Source organism: Argiope bruennichi, chromosome X1 (genome assembly GCF_947563725.1).
Source record: "Argiope bruennichi chromosome X1, qqArgBrue1.1, whole genome shotgun sequence".
Lineage (NCBI taxonomy): Eukaryota > Metazoa > Arthropoda > Arachnida > Araneae > Araneidae > Argiope > Argiope bruennichi.
In genome coordinates, this window is record NC_079162.1 from 88,762,204 (window position 1) to 88,783,897 (window position 21,694).

The 21,694-nt window shown below is 28.5% G+C and overlaps 1 protein-coding gene across 2 annotated transcripts in view; it reads left to right on the forward strand.

The window, feature by feature from the left end:
• The window catches only part of LOC129958821 (tripartite motif-containing protein 2-like), a 118,274-nt gene that overhangs the window by 16,996 nt on the left and 79,584 nt on the right, over positions 1-21,694 (forward strand). Inside the window, exon 1 of one of the 2 annotated variants that reach the window (XM_056071516.1) lies at positions 1,785-1,883. The exons of the other annotated variant lie outside the window; for it this stretch is intronic. Coding sequence (XP_055927491.1) covers positions 1,803-1,883 — 81 coding nt within the window. The 5' untranslated portion in view covers positions 1,785-1,802. Of the gene's footprint in view, positions 1-1,784; positions 1,884-21,694 lie in introns of those variants that run through there. 2 annotated transcript variants of the gene reach the window in all.

Genomic DNA, 21,694 nt, shown 5'->3' on the forward strand with positions numbered 1-21,694 from the left:
GGTTTGGTTTGGTTTGGTTATATTAACGTCCCGTTTGAAGCAACACTAGGGCTATTTATTCACACGATAAATTCAGTAAAATTGTTAGATTCACGCCAAGGATCTATATTGTTCGCCAATGGCCACAAGATCTACGCCAATGGATCTATATTGTTCGCCACAAGGCACTTATTTAAGGTCCACACTTTTATGCAGTATTTAGGGGGATAAGATCTTTATCGGAGAGTGGTGAGAAAGTTTTGGGGAAACCATTCCTGCTAGTTTCAACCTTACGAAACTCTATAAAAAGTCGAATGTCTATGTAAAAATGTCTATGTAAATTTGGTTATTGCGTTATTCATAATTTCGATTGAATTTAAAAGTAGAAATATATATGTTATAATCCTACATAAAATTTGTGAGTTCCAGAGCTCGAAGCTGTTAGATTTTGCTGTCAATTTTTCCTCTTAATTACATATATTGTTGTAGAACTGTAATTAGAGCAGAGAAGAACCGTAACTATCCACAGTCTAATTATACGATTATTTAATTATCCGAATCGATTTTGAGAGAATAAAAAAAATGGTAAAATTCTTCAAATTCACTGATTTTTCAAAGCAGCGCATTCTTTCCAATGTGCTTCAACTAAAATTGTGTTATTATATATTATATTGATTAGTACATATGCACCAAAACACACGAAGTATGCAATGACCCGTCCTGCATAATTTAAATTTTGGCTTTTTTTATGTAAATCTCTTGTGTAATCTTGTAGTATATTTTTTCTGTATCTTATGTTTATTAAACATTTCTGTTAAATTTCTTCTATTTCTAACGTCTTTTGTTCTTCATTTCTGAGTTGTATTTGGTTACCCGAATCGGCTTGATCCCTGTTTATTTCGGATAATTAGAATTTTGCTGTATATATATTGAAAGGTATACCAGTAACTAAAATGTAGTAAAATTGCATGACCCGAATTCTAAGAAAAACTCTAATGGTCTCTATAAAGGATATGCCAGTGTGTTTGTTGAAATGCCATGCTCTTTGTTTTTATATGCATAGTTTTTATTCTTAAAGATCAAAATGGGTAAAGAATAATAAGAGAGAAAATAATCTTAATACAAAATAATTTAATAATAGTGTGGTGTGTTTTTATTTTCTACTCTTTTTTTTTCTTCTTTTTTTAGCTTCAACACAGTCATAAAACTAAAGTTTTATGTATTCTACGAATGAATTATTCGAAATGCGAATGTCTTTCTCTATTTAGTGTTCATTGTTCTACAATTATAATTCATGTACTTTAATAACCTGCCATTTCTTAGGCATATCTCAATTCATAAATGTTATTTGGTAGCACACAACTTAACAAAGAACGCTTCAATGCAGAGCTTTTCTTTTCTACGAGTCCATCTGACATTTAAAAAGAATAGAGGAAAAATATCAGATCTGAATAGAAACGTCTATTTCTTATTCTCCATCTGTGACTAAGATTAATGATAGGAAGATTTCTTTGAATATTTGCCGTCGCGTTATGCAAGATTGAAATAAAAGCAAAGTTAGAGGAAGTTTTAAAATTGATTTCTTCCTCTCATTTTCTTTTCTGATGATAAAATCTAGTTGAACAATTAAATGACTCTGTTAGAAAACGACTTTTAACCGCATGTTTACAATTTGAAAGAAAGCAGCAGCTGTTTTCGCATTTATGAGGTACGCATGCGTTCATTTGTTATTGATAGTTGCATTTAAAATAAGAATAAAAAACGACGTGCAGCTTGTTTAAATTTTACTGCAGGTCCGAGAAATTTGTTGTCATGAACATAAAATGTATACCTTTAAAAGAGAAGATGGGCAATATTTTTTGGCTGCCATATCACAGGGTACTGACATATCTGAACATATCTGCGTAAGATCGATAATTCGAATTCTTTTGATTTAATTTTTTTCTCTTTGTGAGTAATTCTTTAGAATTGATCTCATCAAGTCATTCATTTTAGCTCCATTTAGTTACAGTTTGTCTAATATAAATGAATAGAAAATATTAATTTTTTTTATCAAACTAATCACATGAATTTATATTTATTTGCTTTGTTATAATTGTTATGCTCTAATTAAGATTTGTAAGTTAATAATGCATATATTTGTAAGATGAAAGTACGTAGCTTTTGGAGCGTACACAATATTTCTTTGCGTCTTTGCAGAATTCTTTGTGTGCATTCTGAATAATTTTGAAAATATTTTACTAAAGAAGTGTTGTTGTTTTTTAATTCTGTGAACATTTTGTCAATTTTGATACAACAAAAAACGTGTATATATAAACTGATATGGTAATTTTGCTTATTTTTCCTTCACAAAGCAAAAGTACATCTGAGGTAAATTAAAAATAAAAACATGTGCATTTTTCCCCTCATGATTCTATATTATTTCCTGGAAAGGGAAGTTTATTTTTCTTGTTAAATTTTTGCATTATTTTAATAATTGTTTCATCGCATAAAATGCCTGAAAATTCTCGTAATGTAAAGAATAGTAGTTAAAGAAAGTAGTTAAAATATACTTTTTATCCTTTTAATTATTTTAGTTAATTTATTATATTTTAGTTTATTACAGCGTAGTTTGCCACCAAAATAAATAAATAAAATGCTAAGCTCACGCATTCTATTTTTAAATTTATTCATAAATTAAAATCTTAAATATGCTGAACTGAAAGTTTTGAAGTAAATAACAATATAAAAAAAATTTGTGTTAATTAAATGCTCCTGTGATTGTTGTAGTTCAGAGTGCAAAGCTATATAAAAAAAATAGCTCTTGAATTTTGCATTCATTAACGTAATTCTTAACTGAATATTTTAAGTAACTTGATTTTTATAGTTTATATGAAACCAAGCTCTTGGTTTCATTTCCAAGAATATTCGAATTATTTTTCTGGTATTATAATCATACTTTATTTTTAAAGAACAGAAGTAATTTAGTTTCTTTTTTTGAAAGGAATTGTTGCAAAACAGTGATTTGGCGTCGTCACTTATATATTATTTATTGTTGTAATTATAAACCAAAGAGCGATTAAATTCTTTTTATTTCCACTTTTTATGAGGAATTTTAGAATTAATCTAACTCCCAAAATTAATAAATGTAAAAGAGTAATAATTTAGAAAATTATTTGTCTTGTTGTACACTATTTCACTTTACTGATTTAAACGTTTAGTTTCAACCATAAAATAGTTTTCGCAATCATTTGTCAAATATTTTTAGCATAGGTGAAATTTCCATGTACGTTTTTCGTAGGTTTGTACCTCTGATGTTTTCACTGAATCATGCATTCTATAGTCTGAGTGCTCTAACAAGCAAATATTTTTTTTATTATCAAAAGAAGACAATCATATTTAGTATCCTGTGAATAATGTGTGGCAAATGTGCGGTTTATATAATTATGTCTATAGCGTTATATTAATTAGAGTTTTATAGGAATATTTTTTTTCATTTGTTACTGAAAATATGTCTTCCTTTTTTGCTGTTATTTTTCCCCCTCTTTATTTGGATTTACCTAATAAAATATCTGTATCTTGAGAAATACTACTTTATTTCCTTCCCTGAATTTCGCAGCCAGTCCACAGACAACATTTTCCTCACAAGTGTCTGATGCATCAATAAACTTAGCTGTCCTTTTTCATTTCTGTTTCTTCCAAAGATTCTGACCACATAAGAACTTAATCCCATATCCTACTTCCATCATTCTATAGATGAAAGAAATATTCTGACAGAATGATATACTATTCATCTCTAAATCCAATTTTTGTTAGCTTTTTGACTGCCTTATGAAGCATGAGCAAACTTTAGCTTTTTTTTATAATTTTTGCTTGAAGAACAACTAAATGATTTTTTTTTCATTACAAATATTTTATTCCATACTATACTGTAGCAATATAAATACTACCAAAAGCAGACATTTTTTTATCTCCTCCTGATACTATTCCTTCAAACAGTGAAACAAAAGCAGTAATGCTTTATTTTCGCAACCTCCCCCCTCCTAAGAGTGACGCCTGGGGCATCTACACCCTCTTTGCCATTCCATTGCTACGCCCCTGATTCCGTGATCAAATTATTGATCAATCGCAGAGATTCCTAGTCTGCGAGTCGCGAACTGTTGGGAAGCCGAAATATTAAAAGAGAAGGGACGAAGATATGGGTAGGAAAAACAAAAGAAATCGGTGAAAAAAGAAACGCATTATTCAAATCAGAATAAAAAAGACGAATCAAAAGAAGTTCCAATGCTAAAGTATAATGTGCATCTTTGAAATGAACAAGTGCATATCAAAATGCAACAGTTATTTTATTATTTATAACTGAAAATTCGCAAAATTGTTGAAAATGCATTATCATTAAAAATAGTATGAATCGTTGGGTTGGTTCTAAATATTTAAATAATGGGAAAGCGTGTCTATCGTCTTATCTATTTCTTTTCTTTAAAAGTTGAAAAATGACCGAAAACTTTACGAAATCCCCCCCCCCCTCCAGAAGAAGAATATTCATTGTAAGGAGCAGAAACCTTTAAAATATGTGTGGGCAACGGAGTGCCAGATGCTAAAAGATTGAAAGTAGCTTGTCCAAACTGATATGCGAAATTGAGTCCCTAATATTAAAAAGTTGGGACTTCCTGATCCATCATATCGCCTCTTTATTTTTCATTGCTTTAAAAATAATTGGAAGCGGTCTGCAACACAAACAAAAAAATCACTTAAAGGAATGCACAATAAAACTCCTGATGGGAAATCGAGTCCCTTATATTAAAAAGTTAGGACTTCCTGATCTGTCATATTGCTTATTTATTTTTCATTGCTTTGGTTTTCCATGTTGTTATATTCATTTTTCGCTTTGAAAATCAAAATAACATTTTATATTCGCCATTTTAACATTATTCTGTATATATATTGACCAAATGACTTATCTTTGATAGTTTCCTTTTTTTTATTCGATATGAGATCTTCCAAACGGTCTTTCTTTGATAGAAAACAACTGATAGCAGCTGTTGCTGCGTTTTTCGCGCCTCGTTTCACACAGAAACATTCCAAACATGTGAGCAGATGCAGAAATAACTGATACGCACGAATATTTTTTTTTTAGTTGGGAACAAAAATGTTGAAGCATCGGTAACCACGCTTGACTAGATCAACAAATTCATAGCATTCATCACGGTGATATTTTTTTATTCATTTTCTTTGTCATTTCTAGCTTTGCAGCCAGAGGCACAATTTCTTCCTTTCACTTTCAAATGCCTAGTCACGTGCTTTTCAAATGACACTGAATAACCCTAAACATTTAAACTTACATACTTAGTTGCACAGTATGCGATATTCGAGATAGTTTCCGCCATTCCCGATTTTAAGACCTAGTTTCTTATATTTTAAATGCTCTTTTTATCTGTGTTGTAGAAAATTAAATTAAGTGTGACTAGTTACATATAATAATTCTCAATTGGTTTAAAGGATTACAGGATCTTTAAATCAATGATTTTTATGATTTCATTTGATAGCCGAATCCCTTCTGAACATTTTTTGATATTGCACAAGTGTGTACTTTTAAAAGATATTCGGAAACGTGAAAATCACTGTTGACTTTTTCACTCAGAAACATTTACTTTAAAGTTATTTTTCTCAATACTACAATTTCAGAACTTGAGCGCAGGATTAAAAAAAAGGGGTTCATTGTATCAACATGAAATTTTCCAGGCATGCTTATATACATATAATAAAGAAAATCATGCAAAATTAAAGTATTATTATGTATACTTTTTTTTTAGTTCTTGCTAATATGTTAAAAATGTTTTTTAAAGCGTCATCATGTTTTAATAACATAATAAAATAAAATAACTCCAGTAAATCTATTAAAATATTTATCACTTTGCATGATTATCAAGTTATGTTCTTTGGGAGTAAATTGATGCCACATCTGTTAACATAAGTTGCTTATTTTCTGAAAAACTTTGTGCGCAAACAAATTCTGTTTCCGACAATTTATACGGAACATGTTTTTTTCACATATATTTTGATTAATGAAAATTATTTCACAGACTTAAAAATTCGTAATCATAAAGTTAAATTTCTTATAAAACTGTGCTAAAAAATCTATTAAATTTGAGAATTTTTTTATTACGTTAGAGAGAGTCGCATTTGACCAACTTTGGAGGTCCGTTTTAGCTAGCTGTTAAAGGTCTATAGCCATTTAAGTGTTTAAGGTCATAATTTGGAGATGGATAGGTGTTCTTTTGATATTTATAATTATATAATAAAACATACATCCAACTTGGCATTTTCCTAAAGTAAATGTATTTATGTTAAATGTTTGTATTCAGATATTTTAAAATGTAATTTGACATTATGTTTATCGTATCTCGTGAAATCTGAGCCTCGTTTGATTGTGAATCTTTTCCATCGTGCATGGTTATATCGTTTACATTCAATCTTTTGCGTCGTTTGCAAAAGATTGAATTGCAAAGATTGAATTGAAAAAGATTGAATTGAAAAGATTGAATTGAAAAAGATTTAACTGAAAAGATTGAATTGCAAAAGATTGTCATCTGAAATGTATTTTCATCATATCTTGTGAAATTTGGATCTCATTTCATCGTGAATTTTTCTCGTCTTATCATTATTTGACGTGGATGTATTTGATATTCTTGATGGTTCTTAGAAAGAACTAAAATATTCACAACGCTTGTTTTACTAAATATTATTTAGAATATTTAAGTCAAAATTCTAAGTTTTAAAAAATTATAAGCTTTTATGGATAAGCTATTACTTCATATTTAGTTGAAATTGAAGTTAGAACAGCTGAAGAAAAAAAATGTGGGCTCATCCAAAAACTAGTAACTTAATTTTCGGAATAGCCCAAACTAGTAACTAATTGATATGACAGAAAACAAAAAGTAAATGATTTCGCGAAACATTTGTGTTTAAAAAAAAAGGGATTTCGCATTTAGATATATACCATTTTACATAGGTTATTTATATTGAGACACCTTGACATAAAAAAAGAATTTGTATAAATATTGTCCATTATCATTATCAAATGGAATAGAATGGACATTAACAAATGGAATGAAATAAATAGGTAAAATAAAACATTCTATCTACGCCGCCATTCATATTAAGAGCTTTTAATGCGAAATTTTAAAAAATATATACTTAGTTATGAACTCTGTGAGATCAGACGCATTTTACTACTGCTATCTATATTCTTTTCTTAAATTTATTACCTCGTCTTTTCTCTTATGATACTCATATCTTATTCATTAAGTGCTGTGTCAAATAATTTAGGTATTTAAAAGAAATTGCTTCAGTTATTACTTTGATATCTTTTCATGTTCTAAATCTAAAATGTAAGAACAGATTTGTCCTTGAAATTATTCTAATGAAATTCAAGGACGTGTCTTTTTCGTTGATAAGAAGTGAAAAAATGTTTTATATGCTCATAAATTTTTGCAAACTTGCATGAAGCAAAAAGAGCTGTCGTTTACACGCTGTAGTCGCAGTAAGTATTTTCGTGTCAGTTGCTTCCGTCTATGTTACATTTCCTTAACAAATAAAATTCGAAAATATTTATCTTAGTATCAAAGTTATTTGCAGAGATATTGCATAATATTGTAAATAAATTATTTGAATTATAAAGCAAGTCAAATTTACTATGTCTGTTAAAAGTAATAATGACTTATTTATCAGTTTATCTAAACTTAATAAATAAATAAATCCTTAAGGGAAAATGCTTTTGTATAATCCAAAAAATTATTTTACTTAAAACATAGTGCATTTTATAATTAAACATAAATAGGTAGATGATTCATAAACAATATTAAAATATATATAAATATTTTAAAAAATGAAACAGTCATTAAAATTCTGTTTTTCACTCCATTATTGATAAATATGTTGACTATAATCTTTCTAGCACAAAATGTTCTTTTCTGAAAACTGATGTTAAAATCAATAGGATGAGTCTTATATATTGAAAAACCACTTCTTCAGAAATAATGTAAATAATATTAAATTGATTAGATGCCCATTTATTTTTAATTGATTTTTAAAGCAAAGTAGTTATTATTTTCAATCATTTACATGAATGCTTATCTATATTTTATTTAAAATTAAGCTTTTTAAAATTAAATTTCAATAAAACTTTAAGAGTAGGAAAGTTATTTTCCAATTGATTTAGGTCAATTTCTTACTCGTGTTATTTATTTATTAATAGTGTGTTAATGTTACGTGATATATGATGAGTAGGGAAATGAAATATATATATATATATATATATATATATATATATATATATATATATATATATATATATATTCTTCTCAAAATGGGTATTTTTATTATATATCGCATAATCGTGGATTAAAGACAAGCTGTTTATTTTAACATGAATCTTGGCTCTTTGATCTCTAAATTTTACATTAAACTAAAACATTAATTTATATATTTTCTGATTTCTGATTCTTTGAAAAAAAAAGTAGTAGCATTCTTATAATTTTTAGATCCAAAATTAATAGTATCCACTTAATATTTTACTGGCTGAAACAATCTCTCAAATATTTATGAAATTTAAAAATTCAGGTCAGAAATCCAATCGCTCCGTCTCTTGGGCTATCTTTTTGGGCTGCTATAAAATCACACGAGGAGGGGGGAGGGCATTAAATGATATGTTGATAATTGTTTACTTTTCGAAATTTTCTGTTTGAAGAATCGATTTTATATTTGTTTGTTAGAAACTCAATGAATTGATACAAGAGGGACATATTTAATATATATGTTATGTTCCTACAACAAAAAAAGATATATACTGTGAAATGAAAGAAGAAATTTAGATTCTTTTCTTTCAATTGTCTTTTATTTTAAGCAAAAATGAACGAAAAAAGCACAAGTGTACACTTTTGCTATCATGTATTTTCTTAATTTAAACTTTTGTGTTAAAAGACTCGTTTATAAACAGTCATATGTAAAGTAATAAAATAACCAATATGTAACATTTTTTTTAATTCTCTTAAACATCTGTCATAAATTTTATTTAATTTACCGAGATGAGAAGCTTACGATGTTACGCTCTTTCAAGGAGGCTTTCTTTTTGCTGGGGGTGGGGTCAGCCAAGCTGTTAAATAATTCACATCCCTAATAGCATAAGGCATTGTACGATATCTCCACGATGTTGCCCGATATTCTGAATGTTGTACATTGTCGTGAAAATATTGTTCTGCATAACTAGAGATTAATATGATGATGCCGTGTCCATGTCACCACAGAAAGGGGGTGCAGTAGCTTCTGAGGGTAAAGACCCCTGAGCACCCTAGGGCAAAAGTCTGACTTCTAGCTCATTTGAAGATGAAACTCACACATTCGCTTGCACAACCCCTTTTTGCGGGGGGGGGGGGGCACATTCACACACCTCACAGATAGAACACAGACGAAGAACAACCATGCCCGAATCAGGATTCGAACCCGGGACGCCCAGATCACGGGGAAGATGCGCTACCCCTATGCAAGGAAATCGGCAAGGGATTAATATTATGAGTTATATGATGTTGGTAATTATTTTTGAGAGCAGTCGGACGTCATCTAAAATTCTTTGTATAGTCAGGATTCGAATTATTATCTTTCTGTTCTTTATTTAGTCCGTTTAAACCAAAAATTTTTCTTTTGTCATTCACTATTTGTATTTGTGAGATATATGGCATAAGAGTCAGTTGGGGATCTGATACCCTAATTATATCTACAAATAGGTTACTTTTTTTAAAAATAAGAAACATTTAGGTTCGTGTTATCTTAAGTTATTTAACAAATATATTTGAAATCAATCGAAATTTCTCCAATAAGCATATAATAGCAAAAATGAATCATAGCTTGTTAACGTAGTATTCAGGAACAAAACCAGTTGATGCAGTTGAGAAAACAATGGTTCTGCTTAGTCCACCACAAAATTAGAAACTTAATATACTACGCAGCCCGTTTGGCAACCCCTCAAAATAATAACGCCTTGGGCAAGTGTCACCCTTCCTTAGTTCACTTTTTGAACAAATCTGAGGTATGTGTGATATAATGACCAAAAAAACCCAGCCTTTTTCCTCCCTTGTTTCTTTCCTTTAACAGTAAATAACATTTAATACAGGCTTTGATTAAAACGCTGTCATATCAAGGTCACTATAATACGAGACTATCATATATCTACGCTAGCTTTTCTAAATCATATTTCTGTTTTATTTGAACGTCCCTTGCGTGATAAGAAATAGATTACTTATTACTAAGCTAGAAAGTATATTGTATGTCTGCAAAAGAATGCGTATTTTGCGCTATCCAACCATCTAATTTGCTTCCAGTTTCTGAATAAAATTTAAGAATACATCTTTGGATGAAAAAAAATTGTAAGAAAGTAATAATAATAAATTGGCTCCAGTGTAGCATAGAAGTTCCTGTCCTTAAGAAAAGATGAAAAAACACGTGATTGCGTGACACGAGGTAGCTCTCAGAAAAGAGTTCGTGTGCGTGATGTGGAAAAATTCGATTAGAACAAGATTTGCACTCAGACATCAGACAAATGATTAAATACAATAATATTTTTTAGTTTTAATTTAATTCTTCGAAACTAGGTATTAAAACCATGCCGCCATTTTAAATCTTTTATAAGATTCCTAATATACAAATCGTTATAAAAAACAACTCCTTACAACAGAAATGTCTCAAAAATGAAGAAAGATATACAAATTCGTGTATAATTCATTACAAGCATGAAAGGCTGTCTTTTTCATGAATTCGTGTAAGATTGAATGTAACGAAGCTGCTGCAATGACAGTAATTTGTGAAATTGTCAAACTAAGAAGATAAGAAGAATTTCTGCAAATTCATCTTTGTATTGAATTTCTAATTAAAATATCAAAAACGAGAGGAATGTATTTCTTTGTTACTTCGTTATAAGATTAGCGATTATTTTCATTAGAATAATAATAAACATGGGCGTTGAATTGTACAAATGAAATCTGCTTTTCTTTTATTTCACGGCAGCTGCTTTTCATTAATGGTTGGTTTGCGCGTCAGAACTTCCTGTACTTTCTTGGTCAAAGCAATGGCGCATACCATAGTCCTATTCTCTGTATCTATATATATTATATATATTGTCTCAATCGCCTATGCTGTTTTAAGCTAGGAAAAATAAGACAAAACATCTGTAGATGGGTCTTCATATGGTTCATTACCAACAGCAAACGATAAAAAAAATCGATAAACAAGGCAGCTGCATGGGAATTACATGGTCACTAAGTGTTCCAAGTTCAAGAAATACTTCTGGGTTGCAGCATTGAGAATATTTATTTGTTCGTTCCTATAATCTTTATTATTTTTTTCTTCTTTCTTTTTCCTTATTCTTTTAAAAAGTGAGAGCGTTATATAGCAATACTTAAAATATTTTATTCAGTGATATTTTTTATTTCAATTTATATATACATATTTAAGTATCTTTTCAAAACTTTTAAAAAAATTGATTTTTGTTTCTTATTTTTCTTGGAATTGCTATAATAAAAAATCAATTAATCGAAATTTAATTCTAAGATTCTACTGTATTTTTATTTTCAAGATATGAACCGAACTAATCTACTAATCAGAATTCCATATTGACACTTTCTGCACTCTTTAATTTCAAATTAAAAGCTGTTAAAAACAAATGTAACTTTCAAAAGTTTCCACATTGAATTTTATCTTCCCGTTTTTATCAATGCATGCGTTTATGTGTTTATAGATATTTAAAATAGCAAATTTCGTCATATAAAATCTTTTATCGATTTCATCCATTTATACTTCTACTGAAAGTAAACACCTCCATTTTCCTTTCTTCTACTATTGAATTAAAATCGTTTTGATTTCAGTATTTATTTATTTGTACAATTATTTTCAAAGATCAACCAAACGTATTTATTTTATTTTGTTTAGTGAGTTTAATTATATTCTCGTCTATCATAGAAAAAATAGGTTTTTTTTTATCGTCAATTAATTTAATTCAATCTCTCAATCGCCTTTTTTGTTCAAATAGAACTTTTAATCTTAATAATCAAATGATGATTCCCGTTTAATTAAAAATGTGCTAGCCTTCATTAAATGAAATTGTTCCTTTACTGTAATTTTAAAATATTTATTATTAGTGATATAATTTTGTGGTTCATTGCGTATAGCTGTATATTATTTTGGAATTGCATTTAAAATTCAAACATTTTAATTTTCAACGTAAAAGATTTTCTCCTCACTCAAAAAGGATCCTTTTTCCCATGTTCCCATTCCAAAATGACTGGTCATGGAAATTATTTTATTTCACAGCTAGTGATATATAAGCAGTGATACAAAAGATCAGAAAGGCCAGTAGAGCGTGACTTTTTTGTTGTCAGTACATGAAATTTTGGCCATACTTGACTTGCTACATCTCTTTAGAACTAAACATATGAGTTATCTGTGTATATTGGACTTAAGTAAAATTTCTGATAAATGAGTAAAGATTAACTGAGCGATTCCAATGAGCTAATGATTATGGATAATGTATTAAAAATATAATTCATCGATTTATCGGAAATTATTATACCTTTAAAAATTAATAATTCTTTTAATAATCATTCTGATTGTTTATTCATTTCTGGTTCTGACCTATCGCTATCATTTTTAGTTGTTTAATAAATTCATTTTCATTTATAGTTTTTCTTCATTTTGATGGTAAAATTTTCTGGTTGGATAATTAACTCAAATTATGCCAGATTCAGTCACATCTGATAGTTTCTAATGGACTATAAGGTTTATATCTTGTTAATGGCCGTCCATAGCTTTCAGACTAAATAGCAACGACAAATCGTTGCACTGCAGGCAGTGTTACTTGTATCTTGCATGTACAGATTTGGCCAAATTTCCTTATACAATACTTCTAACCCGTAACGGAGCCATGAATTTCCTCACGCGGCCAGAGACATGGAGTCAAAATGACTCCATTGTTGTTTATCTTTTTTGTCTTTTGTAAACAGCATTGGAATTTATTTCGGAAATGCAATACATTCTGTAAATCATGTAGTTACCAAAAATATTAAGAATATTAATTCTAAAAGTGTGAAATGTTATAATATTAAATGGAAAGATGTTAAAAGAAAAACATAAACAATCTTTTTATGAGTATTTACTTCGTTTAGATATTACGAAATGACACTGATGTTAATAACTGATAAAATTTAACACCCAAAAATGAAGAATACCATATTTTAAAATATTATTTTAAGAACATTTCTTTCTTCTCTTTACATTATTCCCATTAAAAGTAGTTTCAGAGACATGTAGTCAATGACTCCATACATAATAACAAAAACTTTGGAAAATAATAAAAGAATAACTTGGCTATACCCACATGTTCATACTTAGATTTTTGCCAACATACTGCTGAAAGAACAATTTGAAGGTACTGAGTATTGTATTCAAGGACAAAATACCACGTGATAATCAGAGCTGATGTACAATACGGAGTCATTTTGACTAACGTCTCCTGTTACGGGTTAAATATTTAGACTGCTTTATTTTTCTTACTATAAACGATGAAAATATACATGTTAAGCACTTTATCATAAATCTCCTTCTGTTTTGGGTTATATTTCTAAAAATTATTTTAAAAGATAATTCAGTTTAAGTTGGATTTTAAAGTAAGCAAGTGACTTATTATCAAATAGATATGCCCCAATATTCTACAAATATAAATCATATGTTTCAAAGACTTTATACAAGCGGTTGTTTAGTAACTTCTTCTCGATTCAAAATCCTCCTGAAAATGCTTTATGTTTTATCGAGCAGCTGTTAACTGAAGCGTGATATCCTATCGACTACATTACTTCTGTTAACGTACCTGACGTTCATGCGGAAAAATGATGCAAAAGAGAGAGAAATCACTTTAGATTTATTCTTTATACAGTGTTTATCTTTGAGGATATAATTCATTGGAATGACTGAAAACACGCTTTCTTTTCCCCAGGTCAGAAACATCAAAACACTAGGCATTCTGCCGTCTTTTCACCAAATCTTCTATCCTTGCTGAAGTCATCACGAGTTTGTCACGGGTTTTAAGCCACTTAATCGTTTTCGTTGATTTCTTTAACAAGTTACCATCGTTACTTACATCTTTAACTTTCATAAATTAGAGTTGTCAGGCAATTTTTTTCATACCCGTTACCTAGAAGGATTGGGAAAATTCAAACCACTGTATACTGGGGCTTTTGTGCGCTTCGCTTCAGGTTCATCGATCTGTGGCAAGTTGAAAGCGAGGTTCGCAGGAATACGACAATGAAAATCCTAATTGCGTTCCAGAATTAGCGTCTGTTGTTTCAGTAGTTAGTATCCAGACAAAACAGCATTTAACGAGAAAGGGGTGAATATCTCTGAATAAAATGTTTTCTTTTATGCCTTGAATGTTTTATTCATGAGTTACAAAGGGTTTGGTATAATTTGATTATTATCGTGTTGAAATCATGTCGTTACATATTGGTTATTATAAACACAGAAAAGAGTTTTCATGGGCATTGAATTGTTCAAATTTAGGTGAGCTGTTTCGAATTACTTTTGTAACGCTTAATTTTCCATTAGGGAATTTTGCAAGAAATAATGTATGCACTCTGATTATTAAATCATGTTCTTAATATTGGTTACTAATTAATTATTATTGTCATAACTTTCATTTTGTATTTTCATCCATTTACTATTCGTAGTAATATATTAATTCCAATTTTATACAATGGAAAACCTGGGAATTTCCTAAATTACTAAGATACAAAAAAAAAAAAAAATTGCAAAGATTTCTGAGCTCTGCAAAAAATTTGATAAGATGTCTGTGCTTTTAGAAACATATAAGGATATGTTTCTGTTAGAAATAACAAGAAAATTACTATTAAAACTATCATTCGCATACTCAGTTATCACGATGAAAAAAAATATAAAAAACCATTTATTATATCATTTAATGCTTTAAAGTTTTTTGAAAACTGGTTTAATGCGATTTTTTTTTCTTGCGTCAAAGCAAAAGTTGCTTCTAAATTCGACAGAGATGTTTGTTATTGTTTAAAATAGAATAAAACCGCCATATATCTTTGAGTGTTCTCCTTTGCTTTATTAGGTTATTCAATATATATTTCATAAGAATAATAAACATTTTTTCTCTTACCAGGATATTTCGCCTAATGTTTTTACATCCTCGTATAAATAGTATAGATAAAGTATAATAATCAAAAAATTGTCAAGTATAATAATCAAAATAATCAATTGTCAAATAGTATTGTCAAATATAATAATCAAAATTGTCAAGTATAATAATCAAATGTCAAAAAATTCGAACTCGAGATTTTGACGAATCTCCTCGTCTTACACCTCCCTGATTTTTATAAACACATTCTTGGAAAATGTCTGTCTATCTGTCTATGACAAAGTTAATTCAAAAAGCTAGACAAATGAAATTTGGTATACGATATTTATAACGAATTTGTAGATTTCAGTCAAATTTTGAGCAAATTCGAATTTTGAGTCAAACTGTCAACTGTCAAATTTTGAGCCAAGGAAGTCTGTCTGTCCGGTTCTTCGAATATAAGTTAACACGATAACACAAAACAAAGAGATCTAGATAGATGAATTTTGGCACGCAGAATTAACATCTGTATTCCAGAGACCTATCGAATTTTGAGTCACATCCAACAAGAGTTTGATTTTTTGTTGGTCTGTACTTTTAGAAACATGCAAACGCGATAACTTCAAAACGGAATTAATTAAATACATCAAATTTAATAGGAGATTTTATGATTACAAGTGTAATTTTGGATCAAATTTTTCTTTCAACCGAGTGGGTAAAACGTATATAAAACACAAATTCGACTTTTGAATATTATTAATCGCCAAATAACTCGCCAAGGATGACACGATAAATTTAGTAAAAATCCTAACTTCATACCAATCAATATTTCGTAACTATTGTACAGCAATGCTATGCAAGTCGTTCTCGGGGTAACACCTTTATTGCGGGAAAGTTTTCGGGCGACCACTTTCGCTTTTTTTGATTTGGAAATCTCAAATATTTATAATTTTAAGTTTCATTCAATAAAAAAATATTTCATATGTTCAAAGCATTTTTTTAATTCAAGATTTTCAGTTTTAATGATCTGCAATTTTAAAATTAAACTCCCATTAATTTTCAACTGAAGAAAGGAAAATTTGTTATAGCCAATTTTGAAATGAAACAAACAGAATTGTGAACAATACTTTTTACTGGTAGTTATTAATTATCCACTGCTCTTTCATGATTGGAAGATAATTGGCTAATAATCCGATTAGCTTATTTAACCTTGGCAAATAATTACACCCACGGAAGCTCTTAGCGCTGAAATCAATTTGTCTGAGGCATAAAGCGTAAGTATTATATTCGTGCGTCAATTCAGCTTCTTCATTAGGCAGACGTCTTCATCATTCCGATTAATTATTAAAGAATTTTTAACTTAATAAGGGAAAGTGTTTTAAAAGTTCAGTAATTATTTCCTATGGAGAATTAGATGATTATTATTTTTGAAAATAATTATCAGCTCACTTGCAGTTTGAATCTTAAGTTTGTTTTCAAAACATATACATAAAACTTTGAATTTATTACTTCGCAATAAATATAATTAAGCCGATTTTATCTTCTGATATATATGAAGTTATTATTTACAGTAGTTTTAAAGCTTCGTATGTTTCATTGTTTATTTTTTATTCTAAATTTTAGGTTTCAAATATGTTTAGCATCGAATTTATATAATTTTTTTCTCAAATTTGAGCATAATCTCAATAAATTTGAGGTTGTTAGTTTTTTTATTGTAATAAATTGAATTCATATGTTTCTTTTTCCCTAGATTTACTATATTAGAGGATTTTTATTTCAGATGATTGACCATAATCAATTATTCAGGATCTTTATACAGATCTCTTTTTAATCCTGCGGATGTAAGACAAGTTGACTAATGATTAACTAAAGCACCGGTTAAGTGGAGGTTTATTAGTAAAAACGCATTTCAATAGCAAAAACTATGTTTATTGTACAAAATACTGAAAACTAGAAGGATAATTATACTATTCATTATAAACTTTACAAAATTATTATTCAAAATATGAAGGATAACTTACAGTTAACTTCTCTCCAAGGTCACTGACTTCAGCATGCAGCGATTTTTTTCGCCTTTCCGTCTACCTATTCTCCCGTCTGAAAATGCCGGATTATTGAGGGGGCCGGATTGGCGAAGTACCTGATAAGGGAAAGATTACTGTATTTTCAAAATACTCGAAATTCACATGTACTTTTTTTTTTTTTTTTTTTGCTTTAAAGGCTTTTACTTACAACAAAACAGCAAAAATTAAATAGACTCAAAAGGATTCATAAAAACTTACATGTATAAATTATGTTTACTGAAAATTTAATTCAAATCAAATTAATAATATAATCCGCATTGCGAATTAAATAAAATATATTCTTTTATCAATACTATGAAATATTTATTATAAAGACTTTTTGAAATTTATAAAATTTTACTCATTGTAAAACTGAAATTTATAAAATTTTACTCATTGTAAAACTGAAATTTATAAAATTTTACTCATTGTAAAACTGAAATTTATAAAATTTTACTCATTGTAAACTGATTTCATGGCTTTTCTTCTATGTATTTCATGTTTTTAAAAAAGTAATAAACTTTAAAAAAATTAAGAACGTTCAACATAGAGTTTATATGACTAAGATATATTTTTAATTAATAAGTGAGGCTTAGAAAGCATTAACACTATAAAAATTAATTGTTTTTGTTCAAATTCTGTACGTTCAGAGTTTTTGTTATGATTAATTCTATTTATATCGAAATTTTCTTCTAAATATAGATATAAGAGATGCTTTCAAAAAGCGTTTAAATTTCATTTGAATTATCTGTAAAGTTCACTTCGGAAAAAAAAAGGAATCGCATTACTCTATCCTAATCACTCAGTGCAGCTCAAAAGGAAAAATTTCTAAAAATAAATATAAGATACGTTGAGCGAACGATTAAATAAATAGAGTTTTTCTGTATCTAAATCAGTCAGTAAAGCTCCCTAGAAAAAAAAAGGAATTAAAATAAAGTTAGTTCTTAAAAAGGCAGCGACAGATAACTGAATTTATTATGTAAACTGAGAACCATCAATGTACAATAAAGCATGTTACTCGTTTTTATCGCTAACTTGCAAATAAAAAAAAGAAAAAGAAACGGGGATGAAAGCGTAAAAGAGTGTATTGAAACAAGATCCTTAAGTAATCAAACAACATTAAGAAGAAAAAAAGGAAGAAAGAAAGAAAACTTTGGGTAACTCGAAGTTGATGAATGCTTAATTTAATCCAACTTTTATAGTTTTGCAGTTACTTACGTAATTCACCTCTCAGCGCATGCGCACTTTATCATTTTTAGTGCTCTAAAAATGCCCATTGCTTTTAGAGTTTCTTTGGGCATTAATGTCAATCAGTAGCTGCTGCAAAAATCTCAAAAAAAAAAAAAAAAAAGAAGGGAAACTTGGCAAACATATTTTTAAAACGAAAAAATCTGCCTTTTTTTTTTTTTTTTTTTTTCTTTTTCTGTCGTAAATTGCGTGTCAATCGAAAATTATAGAGTAGGGATTTTATCCCTGGTATTATTTTATAAAACACCGTAACCATGATTCATCCTTTTTTTACTTATTATTATTATTATTTATTTATTTTACTTTTATAAAAACCGTTCTAAAGAAGCGAGTTCGCTTACCACAGAAATTAAATTTTCTAAAGAAAGAATTTTTTTTATGAGCGTATGTAAATTGTATTTGAAAAAATATATTATGTTTGACATTTGCAGTTCATGAAAGAAAAGGAGATCTCATATTTAAATAGCTAAAAATAGATTTAAGGCTCCTAGTTATTAAATATAATTTAGGGAAAAAGTTTAATTAAAAACAAAACAATTTAAGTTTCGCTTAGAATGGTAATATCTTTTTTGTACTTTTGTGTAAAAGGATGAAAGATCAGAATAAATATTTTTTTTTTATTTATTACTGTATACATACGCAAATTGAGCTAACACTAATTTAGAGTCCTTCGGTGTATTACAAATTTTTGACAAATCAAAAACGAAGATAACGAAGATTACATCATCTATTTTTTATATGTTACTTATTGTTATTTTCAGCAACTTAATTCAGCTTCTTATTCATGGCCTTTCAGCTTCATAATGATTACGGAATTAAATCTAAAAGGCGAAATGAACTGAACCGAATTCAGAGCAATAATTTTCTGGAAAAATACAGTGGAATTCAAATCAAATAAACGTCACTTAAAAAAAGGTTTTCTTGTCATTTTTATTTATTAAATTCAAATGTAGCATTTTATTAAATATTTTTTATAAAATATTTCGTTTCGATTCGAGTAGACATCACAGATAGCTTAAAAATAATGAAAAAAAATCTTAGGTCTATCTTGCATGAAAAAATCATTTAAAATAAATCAATTGTATTTTGGAGTATCTATTTAAACAATATATTCTATCAAAACAGATGGACTTTTGATATAATAATAATAATATAAAAAACCCGTTTCGTAGTCTTTTGGCAATTAAGGGTTAATGTTTTAAATGTTAATAGATACTTCTTCTATTATTCTGTTTTAAATTATGTATCCTATTAACAAAGAAGAATTCAGTTAGCAATTCCATCTAATAGTTTAGGTAGTATTGCAGTTAATAATTTTGATAACAACTTAACATTGTTCAAAATGATGTCTGGCGTCTCAATTTAGCCTTTTCTATTATAAGTTTACTGTATAACCTATTCTACTTTTCATTTAAGAAACTGACCTAGAAAATGTTTCGTGTTGTGAGAATTATCTTCCCATGTGTTTGTGAAAATAGTCTTCCCTTTAACCACACCCGGTTGACTCCGTAAAGATGAATTTAACAATGGATGAACAAAGAATAGTTTCCTGATTATCTACTAGTTCAATACAGTATTAAATCTCATTCTCTTCTCGAGTCTTGGTTCAGGTATTGATAAGGATTCTATTTTGCTAACTAGACAATGAAAAAAGTAAAAAAATAGAGTATTGTTGATATAAAAGAACTTCTTCTTATAAAACAATTAACCTAAATGGTACCTTAAAGAAAACTAGAATATTTTTTTAATTCTTCATTTTGAAAAAAAAAATTAGAATCCTGTACTTAATTTTAAAGCGTTCTTAACGGCTATAATTTTGGAACATTAAGATTGTAGATAATATTCCAGATAAGTTTAATTTCGTTTACATAGAATTAAATTAGTGACAATTTTTGACTAAATAGGAGGAAAAAAAATGGAAAGAGCTGTAAAAATGACTCATTTTGATTTTGAAATTATAAAGAAAAATTTTCATCCAAAAGTGAAATTTTTTTTTCTTATATTTAAACAAAAGTAATTATAAAATGAATCAAAACAAATTATTATTAATTATTGAAGTAGACTGTAAGTTTTATTAAAAATAAAAAATATTTTTATATGAAAATAATACGTACACATATCATCTTATAATACAACATTTTTTGGAGGCTTAAAAAGTTTATTTGTATCGTATATAAAATCCATGAGAGAACAAAAGAAATCGCATATGCAATCAATGATTGTAGATATCTGAAAAGATTTAATTATATTTACTTTGTTTCTTGATTCAGTATTTTGTAAGAGTCTCCAAGAGTTTCCAATACTTTTTCTATACCATTACTGTGGCAAACATAGCTTCACCTAGGAGTACAAAGTACAATATAATAATGTTTATTTAAGACATCTTAGTTGAGTTTCACATTCGTATAAACAGGTTTATAAAAGCGCAATAGAAATCATATCTGCAATCAATGGTTGTAGATATCTGAAAAGATTTAATTATATTTACTTTGTTTCCTAAAATCAGTTTCCATAGATGTAAGAGCCTTCAAGAGTTTCCAGTACTTTTTCTCTACTATTACTATGGCAAAAATACATTCGCCGAGGGGTAAATAGTACAGACACAAATTGTAATAATGTTTATTTAAGACATCTTAGTTGAATTTAACATTTGTATAAACAGGTTTATAAAAGCGCAACAGAAATCAGATCTGCAATCAATGATTGTAGATATATGAAAAGATTCAGTTATATTTATTTTGTTACCTAAAATCAGTTTCCAAAGATGTAAGAGCCTTCAAGAGTTTCCAGTACTTTTTCTCTACTATTACTATGGCAAAAATACTTTCGCCGAGGGGTAAATAGTACAGACACAAATTGTAATAATGTTTATTTAGGACATCTTAGTTGAACTTAACATTTGTATAAACAGGTTTATAAAAGCGCAACAGAAATCAGATCTGCAATCAATGATTATAGATATATGAAAAGATTCAGTTATATTTATTTTGTTTCCTAAAATCAGTTTCCTAAATCAGTATTTTGTAACAGTCTCCAAGAGTTTCCAGCACTTTTTCATTACCATTACTGTGCCAAACACACCTTCGTCTGGGAGTGAATAGTACAGACATACAATATAATTATGTTTATTTAAGACATCTTAGTTGAGTTTCATATTTGTATAAACAGGTTTACTTTGCTCCAATCAAAAAGCAAGTCAGATCTCAAAAATTATTTCTTTACAATTTGAATAAAAAAAAATGGGCGA